The sequence below is a fragment of the Mobula hypostoma genome, chromosome 6 (assembly GCF_963921235.1).
Source record: "Mobula hypostoma chromosome 6, sMobHyp1.1, whole genome shotgun sequence".
Classification (NCBI taxonomy): Eukaryota; Metazoa; Chordata; class Chondrichthyes; order Myliobatiformes; family Myliobatidae; genus Mobula; species Mobula hypostoma.
The window spans coordinates 159,334,799-159,349,132 of record NC_086102.1 but is presented as its reverse complement, the minus strand read 5'-3'; the positions used below and the strand labels follow the sequence as shown (position 1 = coordinate 159,349,132).

General features: G+C 41.4%; 1 protein-coding gene across 1 annotated transcript in view; it reads right to left on the bottom strand.

The window, feature by feature from the left end:
• cerkl (ceramide kinase-like) overlaps positions 1 to 4,689 on the bottom strand; it is a 210,632-nt gene extending 205,943 nt beyond the window's left edge. The window contains exon 1 of the mRNA XM_063052059.1: positions 4,361 to 4,689. Within this exon, the coding sequence (XP_062908129.1) occupies positions 4,361 to 4,628 (268 nt within the window). The 5' untranslated portion in view covers positions 4,629 to 4,689. The remainder of the gene's footprint in view (positions 1 to 4,360) is intronic.
• Positions 4,690 to 14,334: the final 9,645 nt, after the last annotated feature.

Sequence of the window (14,334 nt, the reverse complement as noted above, 5' to 3'; positions counted from 1 at the left end):
CTGCCCAAAAAGAGAATGAGAGATATGCCAGGCCACCATGTTACAGATGATGGCAGTATGTACTTGTTCGACCTCTGATGGTCTACAATGCAACATGAACATCTAATTTTCAGATGTCATATTCAATCAGTCTATTCCATGCCAGACAATACAAAAGAAGACAGCCCAGTACGATGGCTACTCTTCACATACTATTATGTCTCTGAGTACTGGCTTCAGTAAAAGATGGAATTTAATGAGGAAATAATATCCACATAGGGCTTACACTGAAACAAGGAGTCTGAACAGATGTGCACATCATTATGATAAGTGACAGATAAGGTAAATAAAGAAGTGATCAAGTTAGCTAATAAAAGCACAGACAAGACATGGATTTAAGGAGACAAGAGACTGCAGATGCTGCAATCTGAAGCATTTGATTCTACTGCAGGGTTTCAATCCAATATTAGAAATGACTGAAAACTCTCTGCTTATGATGGAGATGAAAATAGAAACAATCAATATTGAGAATATATGGTAATAAGAATAGGTTAAATAAGGATGTGACAGTTAATATAAAACAGACTTAAGATAAAAACCTTAGTGATCTGGCACCAGAATCTTAAAAGTTAAATAAAGGAAATTCTGCAAACTTGAGTTGACTGCTGTAGACTAGGAAATTGCTTTAATGGCTACATTTTCAATCCATAAATTAGCATTTAAGTAAAGGCAAAAAAAAATCCAACATGATCCAGCTGTAACTTTTAAGAGACATTAAAGAAAGCACACTGGTAATTCACTTCACACGTTAAAGACAAACTCAGGAACAATAATGTGAGTCAAATCAGGACTCAAGGTGGAAGCCGGGATTAACCCTACTGCAGCTCTGAGAACCTGGTGCAAACCCCATTTACCTGTGTTGCTGCATGCTGCTAGGCCAGGAACCTGGTGTGAATCTCAACCATTCACCACTATTCATACAGTAATAAATCACCCATGGGCTGATGTGAAGAGGCTGTTCTTGAGATCAAGTGCTGGGGTGGACTGGGGCAGGTTCCAGCACTGAGATGCCAGACTCAGGGCTGCACTTTGGCTGGTACAATGAGTTCAAAGCACTTCTGGGAACTGGCAGCAGCTATTCCATATGTTGGCAGACCGCCTGGATCATATGGTCTCTCTCACCACCTCTGTTGGATACAACGGAAGCTGCCCACCATTGAGTTTGATAGCACTGAGAAATATCTGGGGCGGGGAGAACTGTGCAGCAAGTCAAAGAAGAAAATCAGCAGCTTCCATCACTTCGAGGAGGTAACGAGGAAGTCTGCCAGATCTCAACAACCTGTCAAACACATGGAACAGATGTTGCCAGGTTGCCAATCCTCAAAAGCCCCACGTCTCAGCTCAGATTGGCTGCACCACTTACTCCAACCTGTACAACACAAGACCTCACAGTCGGCCTGTCTGCAGTGAGTTACAGTTGATTCTTTGTGACAGGAGCACCAAAGATGCTCATCCATGTTAGCATGAATGACAGCAATGTTTCACTACCAGATGTGCTCAATGCCTTCTATGCCCACTTTGAGAGGGAGAATATAACTACAGCTGTGAAGATCCCTGCAGCACCCTATGACCCTGTGATCTCTGTCTTGGAGGCCAATGTCAGACTGTCTTTAAGAAGGATGAACCCTCACAAGGTGGTAAGCCCAGATGGAGTACCTGGTAAGGCTCTGAAAACTTGTGCCAACCAACTGGCAGGAGTATTCACGGATATTTTCAACCTCTCACTGCTACAGTCGGAAGTTCCCAATTACTTCAAAAAGACAACAATTATACCAGTGCTTAAGAAGAGTAGTGTGAGCTGCCTTAATGACCGTCGCCCTGTAGCACTCACATCTACAGTGATGAAATGCTTTGAGAGGTTGGTCATGGCTAGAATGGACATCTGCCTCAGCTAAGGCCTGGATCCACTGCAATTTGCCTATTGCCACAATGGGTCTATGGCAGACTCAATCTCAATGGCTCTTCCCACTGCAGAAGATCACCTGGACAATGCAAACACCTATATCAGGATGCTGTTCATTGACTATAGCCCAACATTTAACACAAATATTCCCACAGCCCTGATAGATAAGCTACAGAACCTGGGCCTCTGTACCTCCCTCTGCAATTGGATCCTCGACTTCCTAACCGGAAAACCACGATCTGTGCGGATTGGTAATAATATCTCCTCCTCGCTGTCGATCAACACTGCCGCACCTCATGGGCATGTGCTTAGCCAACTGCTCTACTCCCTCTACACCCATGACTATATGGCTAGGTGTAGTTCAAATGCCATCTATAAATTTGCTAATGATACAATCATTGTTGGTAGAATCTCAGACAGAGATGAGAGGGCATGGAGGATTGAGATATACCAGCTAGTTGAGTGGTGTCACAGCAACAATCTTGCACTCAATGTCAGTAAGATGAAAAAGCTGATTGTGGACTTCAGGAAGGGTAAGGCAAGGGAACACAAACCAATCCTCAAAGGGATCAGAAGAGGAGAGAGTGAGCAAGATCGAGTTACTGGGTGTCAAGATCTCTGAGGACCTAACCTGGTCCCAACATATCGGTGCAGCTATAAAGAAGGCAAGACAGTGACTATATTTCATTAGGAGTTTGAAAAGATTTGGCCTGTCACCTAAAACAGATCAGAGCGCTAAATGGGATCAAAGGAAATTGTTTATAAAGGTGTTGTCAAAAATACAGCAGTAAACTTGGGGATTGGGAATATTTTAGAATGGGCAAAGGAGGACCAAGGCATTGATGAAGAAAGCAAAAGTAGAACTCCGAAGACTGTAATCGTTCCTGTGAATGCATAAACTTGAAAATATTACCTCCAGTTACTGTGGATCCCTTTATAGACTTGACTGGAGATGGGAGACTGGAATGCATTGGAAAGAGCACTTTGAAAGTAATAATAGTACTGAGCTAATTCAATCTGGACTTCATTTTTGACAAATATGCTGGAATTCTCTTGTGTATTAACTAGCAGAATAGATAAGTGATGAGGTGTGTTGGGGGGGGCAGTCGGGAGGCAGGGGTCCCAAGTGAATCCGAATACATTAGCAGAGATATCTTGCTCCAGCTAGATAGGTATTGCTGGGTTCATATCTGGAATATTGTGAATGGGCCCAATTCCATGCCTAGAGATAGCCATATTCACAATTAAGGAAGTGCAACAAAGGTTAACAAGTCTAATTCCAGTAATACCAATTTTGTCATATAAAGAGAGATTAACCTGTAACCTCGTGTCTTTGGAGTAGATCTCATTGTAAAGTATAAAATTCTTACAGCACTTGACAGGGTAGATGCAATGGAGATGTTTCCCTTAGTTGCATTTTTGAGATCCTGTCACCATCTCAAAATAAAGAATGGAGGATCTCAGAGGGTCAGGCATAATCTAGTCTGGCTTCTTCCCCCTTTCTTTACAATCCTGATAAAGGGTCGCAGGCCAAAACATTGTTTATTCCTTTCCACAGATGCTACCTGACCTGCTGAGTACCTCCAGCATTGTCTATCTGTTACTCCAGAGTTCTAGCATCTGCAGAATCTCTTGTGTTCAAAGTAAAGGATCGGCCATTCAGCCTAAGACACACAATGCAGTGAATCTGTGGAATTTTATCTCCAATAGCTTCAGTTACTGAATACTGAGTTTGACATTTTTTTTAAGATATGACTGGAATCAAGAAATATTACATTAGTACAGGGAAATACTAAGAAGGTAAAATATTAGTTATCATATAATGGCTGAAGGCATTAGAGGTCAAATGGTTATCTCCTGCTCTTTTCTGTACTTACTTCAAAAAGAAATTGGCTGAAGACTAGAAAATAAACTTGCAGGGTTACAAGGATTAAATTGGGAAATGGGGCTTACGGAGTTGCTCCAGAGAGCAGGTACGAACTTGATAATCGAATTATGATATACAGTAGTGATATCGAATGTGCCATAGTGATCTGAAAAACTTATGCAAATTTCTAACTTACAGAATGATCAATTAAAGAACAACTTTCATAGTACATTCCTGCTTTATTCTTTGGCCTTTTCAATTACACTTTTGCTTCGAGCTACAGATGATGTTACACAAAGCGTTTTATATCGCGGGAGTTGCATCGTTTCCAAAACAAATACTTTTTTTAAAAAATAGATTTTGGATACCTCGTAATTTTGGCTATCTGAAAATCTAAATCGCAATAATAACTAAGTTAGCTGCTCCAACTGTTGCACTGCTGCACCTGTGTGGCGGTGAGTGAGATCAAGGCGCCCACGTTCATTACCGTCCCAGCGTCAGGTCCGGGTCGCTGGGCAATGCCTGCCGCTGCAAACACCATGACCACGTACCTGTGGGGTTATCCGGTTCAATTGCCGTCCACTCCAACCTGTTGGGTGTCAGCACCACGTCGCAGCTCCTTTTCTCAATCTCGAAAATACCCCTACAGATGGGTTCCTCTGGACCGCCAGAGTTCCTGTTGCCTTTCTGGGCCGTCTCCTTCGCCCCTCCGGGATCCTTCCTCCGGACATCCAAGACCGGGCGCTGCTGGCTGCAACTATCACCCGACTCAGACCACGCATCGACGGCGGGGGCTACTCTCCGCCGACCTTCAAACATCCTACCCGCTCTACACCCCCCAGTTAACTTCGCCACCCGACCTGTTTGTATGCGGTTACGGCCGTGGCAACACTTCCTGCTCGTGCTCGAGCAACGACGCGTGCGCGCGACACCGACCGTGGGTCGCGAGCTCCGGGCGTTCCGCGCTCCCACCCCTATCCACCCTCCACCTTGGGTGCACCCAGCACCCAGCGAGGGGCAGTCTCGGGGACATTATCCTCAGGGTCAGGGCGAAGGGGGGAATGTTACTGTCAGGGTTAGGACAAGAGAGGAGTGTTACACTCAGAGCCGGGGCAAAGGGAACAGTGTTATTCTCAGGGACAGGGCAGGAGCATGTGTGACTCCGAGGGTCTGGTCAGAGGAAGTTGTCACTCTCATAGCAGGGCTGTTGCTGCTGTCAGGGTCAGAGCGAGAGAATTGTTCCTCCCGGTTATGCTCTTTGCTCGTCATTAACTTAGGTGCTTAAATGTTGGCAGAACAAAGGTGGATGTGATGTCAAACTTCTACAAGACAAAGTACAAACTTCAAAGCAAATTTATTATCAAAGTACATATATGTCACCATATATTAACCCTGAGAATCGTTTTCTGGGGGACATACTTAATAAATCCAATGACCATGATAGAAGCAGTGAAAGACCACACCCAACAGGGCAGACTACCAATGTGCAAAAGTCAACAAATTGTACAAATACAGAAGAAAAATACAGTGAAAAAAAAGAAATAATAAATAAACAATAAATATCAAGAACATGAGATGAAGAGTCCTTGAAAATGAGTCCATAGTTTGTGGGTACAGTTCAGTGATGGGGTGAGTGAAGTTGTCCCCTTTGGTTCAAGAGCCAGATGGTTGAGGGGTAATAACTGTACCTGAACCTGGTGGTGTGGGTCCTTGACGGTGGATGCATTAGAGATGCTTTCCTGAAACAGTGCTCTATGTAGATGTGCTCAATGTTGGGGAAATCTTTACCTGTGATGGACTGGGTGGTATCCGCTACTTTTTGTAGGACTTTCTGTTCAACAGCATTGGTGTTTCCATACCATGGCAACCAGTCAATATACTTAAACTACACATCTATAGAAGTTTGGAAAATTTTTAGATGCCATACCGAATCTTCGCAAACTTCTCAGGAGGAAAGTACTGCCGTGCCTCCTTCATAATTGTACTTGCACGCTGGGCACAGGACAGGTCCTCTGAACTGATGACACCAAAGAATTTAAAGTTGCTGAAACTCTCAACCTCTGATCCCCTGATGAGAACTGGTCTGTGGACCTTCAGTTTCCTACTTCTGAAGTCAATAATCAGCTCTTTGGTCTTGTTGACATTGAGTGAGAGGTTGTCATGGCATTACTCAGCCAGATTTTCAATCTCCTTCCTATATGCTGATTCGTCACCATGTTTTATTCAGCCTGTGACAGTGGTGTTGCCAGCAAACTTACTGTAAATATGGTATTGGAGCTATGCTTAGCCACACAGTCATCAGTATAAAGAACGTAGAGCAGGTTTCTAAGCACAGAGTCTTGTGGTGCACCTGTATGATGGAGATTGTGGAGGAGGTGTTGTTGCCAATCTAAACTGACTGGGGTCCACATGTGAGGAAATTGAGGATCCAATTGCACAAGGATGTAATGAGGTCAATATATTAAAGCTTATTAATTAGTTTTGAGGGTATGATAGCATTGAATGCCAAGCTGTAATCAATAAAGACTACCCTGATGTATGTATCTTTGCTGTCCAGGGTTGATCTATCTTTGATTTTCCAGGGTTGAGTGAAGAGCCAATAAGATGTAATCTGCTATGGGCCTGTTGTACTAGGAGGCAAATTGGAGCGGATCCAAGTCACTTCTCAGGTAGGAGATCATATGTTTTATCACCAAACTCTCAAAACACTTCATCACTGTGAACGTAAGGGCTACCAGATCACAGTCATTGAGGCAGGTTGCCTCATTCTTCTGAGGGACCATTACAACTGAAGCCTCCTTGAAGCAGGTGGGTACCTCAGACAGCTGAAGCGAGAGGTTAAAGATCTCAGTGAACTCTTTAGTACTTGGTTAGCTACCCCACCTGGGCTGGATGCTTTCCATGCTTTCACTCTCCTGAAGGGTGCTCTCACATTGGCTTCAGAGACTGAAATCACAGGATCATCGGGTGCTGTGGGAGTTCATGATGGTTCCTCCATGCTGTGATGGTGAAAGCGAATATAGAAAGCGTGAAGCTCATCTGGAGGTGAAGCCTTGTTATCACTTACGTTGCTTGATTTTACTTTGTAAGAGGTGATAGCACTCAAGCCCTGGCAAAACTGGTGAGCATCCTTCATTGATTCAAGTATAGTCCAGAATTGCCACTTCGCCCATGAGATGGCATTCTGGAGACCATACCTGGATCTAATGTAACTTTCTTGGTCACCAGACTTGGATGCCTCTGATCTGGTCCTCAAAAAATTGCAGATCTCATGGTTCATCCAGAGCTTCTGGTTTAGGAAGACTGAATGATTTTGTGGGGACACCCTCATATTCCACTATGTTTATAAAGTCTGTGACAACCATGGTGCACTAAGATCATGATATCTACAGTTCATTAATGCAATTTAAAAGTACGTTCCTTAAAGGGATATTACATGCAGCAAGTTGCTGTGAGAGTAACTCAAGAGGTACATTTAGAAGTATTGTACATAGCCCACAGAATATTGCTGTGGTTCCCTGCACTCCGCACTCTCACAACTCTCTTGCTCTTTAGCCTCTCAGGCAGAGGCTGAAATTGTCACGGACTTTATAAAAACAGTTGTAAACAACTGTGTCACCACAAAATTATCCAGAGTCTTCTTCAACCAGAAGCGGTGGATGAACTATGAGATCCAAAATCCGCTGAGGGCCAGATCAGTAGCATCCAAATCTGGTGATTAAAAGGTCTGGGTACACTCTTTGGAAAGCCATCTCACGTGCAAAGTGGCAATTCCAGACCAAATTTGAATCGCTTAATGCGCAACATCTGTGGCAGGGTTTGAATGCTACTACTTCTTACAAAGTGAAACCAAGCGACATATGTGACGACAGGCTTCACTCACAGATGAGCTTCGTGCCTTCTATGCTCACTTTGACTGTCAAAACAAGAGAAACCTTTGCAAGCTCCTTCAGGCCCAGATGACCCCGTGTTTCAGTCTCCAAGGCGGACGTGTGAGTGTCCTTTAGAAGGGTCAACCCATGGAAGGCATTCGGACAAGGTGGGATACCTGGCTGAGTACTAAAGATCTGTGCTGATTAACGAGCTGGAGTGTTCACTGTAATCTTTAACCTCTCTCTTCGGCCGTCTGAGATACCCACTTGCTCCAAGCAGGGTTCAATTATACCAGTGCCTAAGAAGAACAAGGTAATCTGCCTTAATTACTATCATTCAGTAACACTTATATCTACTGTGGTGAAGTGCTTTGAGAGGTTGGTGATGAAACATATCAACTCCTGCCTGAGAAGTGCCTTGGATCCACTCCAATTTTGCTACTGTCACCACAGGTCCACAGCAGATGGCATTTCTTTGGCTCTTCACTCAACCCTGGAACATCTGGACAGCAAAGATGCATACATCAGGATCCTCTTTACTGACTACAGCTCAGCAGTCAATACTATCATCCCCTCAAGACTAATCAATAAGCTTCAAGACCTTTGCCTCAGTACCTTCTTGTGTAAGTAGATCCTTGGTTTCCTCACCTGAAGACCCCAGTCAGCTCGGACTGGCGAAAACATCTCCACAAACTTCATCAACCCAGCTGCAGCAAAAACCTGTGTGCTTAGCCCCCTGTTCAACTTGCTTTATACTTATGACTAAGCACAGCTCCAATGCCATATTTAAGTCTCCTGATGACATCACTATCATTGGCCAAATCAGCATATAGGAGGGAGATTGAAAGTCTGGCTAAATGGCACCACAACAACAAACTCTCACTCAAAGTCAGCAAGACCCGATTATTGAGTTCAGGAGGAGGAAACCAGAGGTCCATGATCCAGTCTTCTTTGTAGTTTCAGATGTGGAGAGCGTCAGCAATTTCAAATGCCTCAGTGTTATCATTTCAGAGGATCTGTTCTGGGTCCAGCACATAAATGCCATTACAGGGCAAACACAGCAGTGCCTCTATTTCCTGAGAAGTTTGTGAAGATTTGGCATGACATGTAAAACTTTGACAAACTTCTATAGATATGTGGTGGAGAGTATGTTGACTGGTTGCATCATGGAAACACAATGCCCTTGAATGGAAAATTCTACAACAAGTAGTGGATGCAGCCCAGTCCATCATGGGTAAAGCCCTACCCACCATTGAGCACATCTACATGGAGTGCTGTTGCAAGAAAGCATCCCCAAAGCATCCGCCATCAAGGACCCACACCAGCAGGTTCAGGTACAGTTATTACCCCATAACCATTAGGTTCTTGAATCAATGGAGATAATTTCACTCAGCTTCACACACCCCATCACTGTACTGTTCCAACAACCTATGGATTCACCTTCAAGGACCCTTCATCTCATGTTCTCAGTATCTATTTCTTATTTATTATCATTTTTTCTTTTGTATTTTCACAGTTTGTTGCATTTTGCACATTGATTCTTTGTATGTCCTGTTGGTGCAGTCTTCCACTGATTCTATTGTATTTGGTGGATTCTCTGGGATCACTGTTGACTGATGGACCATAAGTTCAGTGCCATGTCTGAGCCTGATCAATTAGTAATAAAGTAAATACAAATTTGAAGTTAACAAATTCACCAGTCACACTAGAGTTACCGGATGAATCACAGATGGTGACGATTCACTGTACAGGAGTGAAATAGGATGCCTAGTCGAGTGGTGCCACAATATCAGCTCTTGCTCAGTGTCAGTAAGACTAAAGAGTTGATTGTTGACCAGGAAGGTGAAGGAGGGTGAACATGCAGCAATCTACATTTTGGGGATCGGCAAAGGCGAGAGTCAGTAACTTCAAATTCCTGGGTGTTATCATATTGGATAACCTGTCTTTGACCCAGCATTAGATGCAATACTAAGAAAGGAATGGCATCTATTTTTTTCTAGGAAGTTTAGCTTGTCACCAAATGCTCTAGCAAATTTCTACCAATGTACATTGAAAATATCCTGACTGGTCGCATCCTGATCTGGGACGGCAATTCAAATGCTGAGGAACGTAAGAAGTTGCAGTGAGTGGTGGACTCAGCCTAATACAGTACATCATGGCACATCCCGACCCGCTATCAATAGTATCTACAAGAGGTGCTGCCTCAAGAAGGCAACATCCATCATCAAAGATCCCCACCATCTGGAACCATGCATTTTCTCACAGTACCATCAAACAGAAGGTACTGAAGCCTGAAGTCCCACACCACAAGTTCCTAGACAGCTGCTTCCCTTCGATCATCCAGTTCTTGAGTCTACTGCCATTAATCACTAATACTTAGCCACACTATAACTATTTTTATCACTAAAATGCACTAAAATGGACTTTTTGTTGTAATTGTGCTCTTGTAAAATTGTGTATAATTTATGTTTTTTTTCAAGTGAATGCTACCTATATAATGCTTGTGATGTTGCTGCAAGTAAGATTTTTATTACACCTGTGCAATGGAAATGATAATAAACCCAACTTTGAGTGTGATTTATTGTGAGGCACTTATGTAAAAAAAAGCAATAATAAAATTGAACAAAGCCAATACGATGTTATAAATAAATATTGTGTTTTGCAATTCTATTTCATAAAACAATCCATTCATCGCATTTTTGACTTCCAGAAGACCTTCTGTAAGTTTCCCCTCAAGAAAGCATTGACAAAATTAATGTACATGTGATTGGGATTTGTGATGACTAAGTATTAACTAAGTATTCATGGAAAGAAATAGAGGAGGTCTAGGCAAGTCATTTTTAGGCCAGAAATCTTTAACCAGTAAAGTGCAACAAGAATTAGTTTTGGAAGTAAAATTGTTCACAATTTGCATGTTTCATATATCGAAGTTTCCTGCTGATATAACCTGGGTCTGAGGAGAATACAAAGAGACTCGAGAGTTATTACGAGAAGTTAAGTGCATAATCGAAGGCATGGCATATGGAGTTGAATATTGAAATACACATTTTTCCAAACAATTTTTAAGTACAAATATTTTTTCAATGTTTGAAAGATATTAATGTTTGGAGAAATTTGTGCATCCCTGTACAAAAATCATCAGTGGTTAATATTCAGACACATCAAGCAATTAGAAAGCAAACACATAATTTGAGTAATTTTAATGTCTTACTGAAATTACACAGGGTGCTGGTGAAAACTCAAGTGAAATTTTGTGCACAAACCTGACCTCCCTACATTTCAATTGAAAGAGGGCAACAACAATGGTTCATCAGATTGAGTTTTGGAGTTTGGTGTTTGTCCTCTGACCTGTGCGTTGTAATCTGGTCATGCTTTTACTTTTTATGAACAGATCCAGTCTTCTTCATTAGAGAGACAAAGAATGGGATTAGTTTGACAACCCTTTTGTATTTGCCATACTGAGTCCTTTCTGAACAAAATGAATCTGATCTTATGTACATTTCAATTAATTAAAAATCTGTAAATTGCATTGGTGTTTTCTTAAGCGTTACAGAAAGGCATGTTCACATGTTCATGCTTTTCTACAAAAAAAGTTTAAAGAATTTAGAACTATTTTTAAACAAGAAATTTATTTCTAATTGAAAGGCCAAATGGAGAGTCGTCTGAAGGAATTTTATATGTGGTGCAGAATAAACCATATTCCTTCTCTTCTCATTGGTATTGTGTTCACTCCATTAATGAAATCGGTCGGCATTAACACAATGAGTAATATTCTCATCAATTGTTTTGTCTACCTTCTCCATGCTTAAATACTTAATAGATTACACAGTCAATACGCATTGAACTCTCTTGGGTCAGATATGTAGGTTCTGATAACATAGTTGTATGTTTGAATAGGCATTTGAAAATCCTTTACTGTTTGCTTTTGTCTTCTTGACATTTCATAACTATCAGGCAGATCTTGTTTTAAGCACCTCTATTAAATCATGATTAATTCATTGTGACCAATACAGTGTATGAACAGAGAAATACTAATTTGTTCCTTTCATTCATATACACTTCTGAATTTCACTCTCAGTTTTGTGACTGACTCTGGGACAATTTTTCATCAAAGTAATGAGCAAGAAAGTTATTAATAAGATTTCCTTGTGCACTTTCAAGTGCAAACAATATCCTTTCTCTTGAACATAGTTGGCGAATAACTGTTTAGACTTCAATGAACAAATAGATGGAAGCTCAACTTGAATAGAAAAGTGAGAGAGTGTGGAATGAGCTGCCAGCACAAGTGGTGCATGTGAGTTCGATGTCAGCGTTTTAGAAAAGTTTAGATAGATTCATGGATTGTATGGGTATGCAGGGCCTCGGATCCACTGCAGGTCGATGGGAGTGGGCAGTATAAATGGCTTCAGCATGGACTAGATGGGCCAATGGTCTTGTTTCTGCGCTCTACTTCTCTATGACTATGAAGAGAAGGATTGATTATAAATATAGTGGATTCCAGTGAATTGAGCCATCAGATAACTGGAACAACCTCTTATTTGGGACAACTCTTAAAGAACAAAAGTTAATCAAGAAAATAGTTGGGGATCACTTCGTTTATTTGAGACACTATGCTGCTTAATTAAAACGGAGGACTGTTGCCCAACAGTTTCCAACTAACATCATTCACATGCACTTGTGTGGCCTTTAGACACTACACCGTGCTTAGAGCAAACAAGTTTTAAATGGCATCAGTTGTGTGTGCTTATGTTCATAAAGCAGTGATAGTTGCCAGGAAATGAGCAGTAAGACAAATCAGAACTGTTTTGCTCACTGAGGTTTCAAGCATTCAGGCTTGCAGATGCCAGAAATGGCCCCGAGTGAAAATGAAACAATTTTATTATTTCAACAAGTTAGGGACTATGAAGAATTTGAAGGTATTGACAACCATCTTGAATGTTACAATGAAAATGAAGATATGGTGGCCACACATTTTAATTCCACGTCCCATTCCCATTCTGATATGTCCATCCACGGCCTCCTCTACTGTCAAGATGAAGCCACACTCAGGTTGGAAGAACAGCACCTTATATTCCGTCTGGGTAGCCTCCAACCTGATGGCATGAACATTGACTTCTCTAACTTCTGTTAATGCCTCACCTCCCCTTCGTATCCCATCCCTTATTTATTTATTTATCTATCTAGCTATTTATTTATTATCCCTTTTTTTCCTCTCTTTTTTTCTCCCTCTGTCCCTCTCACTATAACTCCTTGCCCATCCTCTGGGCTCCCCCCCGGCCCCTTTCTTTCTCCCTAGGCCTCCCGTCCCATGATCCTCTCCCTTCTCCAGCCTCTTATCGCTTTTGCCAATCAACTTTCCAGCTATTAGCTCCATCCCTCCTGTCTTCTCCTATCATTTCAGATCTCCCCCTCCCCTCCCCTCCCACTTTCAAATCTCTTACTATCTCTTCTTTCAGTTAGTCCTGACGAAGGGTCTCAGCCTGAAACTGCTGCTTTCACCAGCACTTTTTGTGTGTGTTGCTTAAACAGTAGCTTATCTTTTTTAATATCCTTTTAACTACTTCCATGGAACTTCTGCTGATTGGGGCAACCATTCAATTCAACCAAAATGTACTGGTCCTGATGTGCCACAATTAACTGGAATCCATTGTACTAATAAACGTATTTTCAAGTGCAATTATGAAAGTACTTTTAAATTTAAAATATTTGAGTCATTGAATATGCAATTGAATTATAACAATACCGAAGTAAGAACAAATTGCTTCTAAACATTTTAATTTGTGATCATTGGTAAGTAAAAAATGAAGAGTAGCAAAATTAAACATAATTAGATTTAAACTCTTGGAAAAATCAGTAAACAAATCTCCTGAACGTTCATGTTATTTTGTGCAATGAAATCTTAGTAAGGCCATTTAAGAGCAATCTAGATGATTTGATTCAGTTTCTCCTTTATGTCATTGCTACTAAAGTTGAGTAGATTGGGATTAATGAATGTTGATTGTTTTTTTATTGATAGTATTGCTAGAGGAGACATAAAATGATGTCGACTGTATTCCCTGGTTTTCTCTGTACAATTTCAATTCCCCCAATATTTTCAATCATTATCACGATAGGCGTTAAAGTAGTTAAGTGCATTTGGTGATAAGTAATCTCCTGTCCTGCACTGAGAAGAATGGAGAGCTCAACATTCTTCATTCAAAGAATGTTTGGCCTCCTTATCTTTATGTTATACTTTTAATAAAAGGATGTATCTTGTTATTGGATTTTGAAGTTATTGCATCATCCCTAGCAGCTACCAAAGGGACTCTTTGGAAGCATAAGTTTATGATTCCAGTTAGAGTCCCAGGAGCCAGCTATTAAATTCAATGTGTAAGAATGTTTACAAATTCGGACCTTGAATTTCCTACCATTCAGTATAATTACCACACTTTGAACATGTATCTGTTCACTTTACCAGACATAAATTGCAAAAGAGCACCAATAATATCTAACCTATTATTTTTCTTTTGGTCTTGGGTTGTCCAAATGTACTGCTAGGATCCTTTTGTTATTGCGTAATTGGAATGCCACATATCCATTGGACACCTGGACATGTGAATAGGAAAAGCTGTTGCTCACTCAGCTGGAGCTGGCATGCTTTACAAGATCCCTTA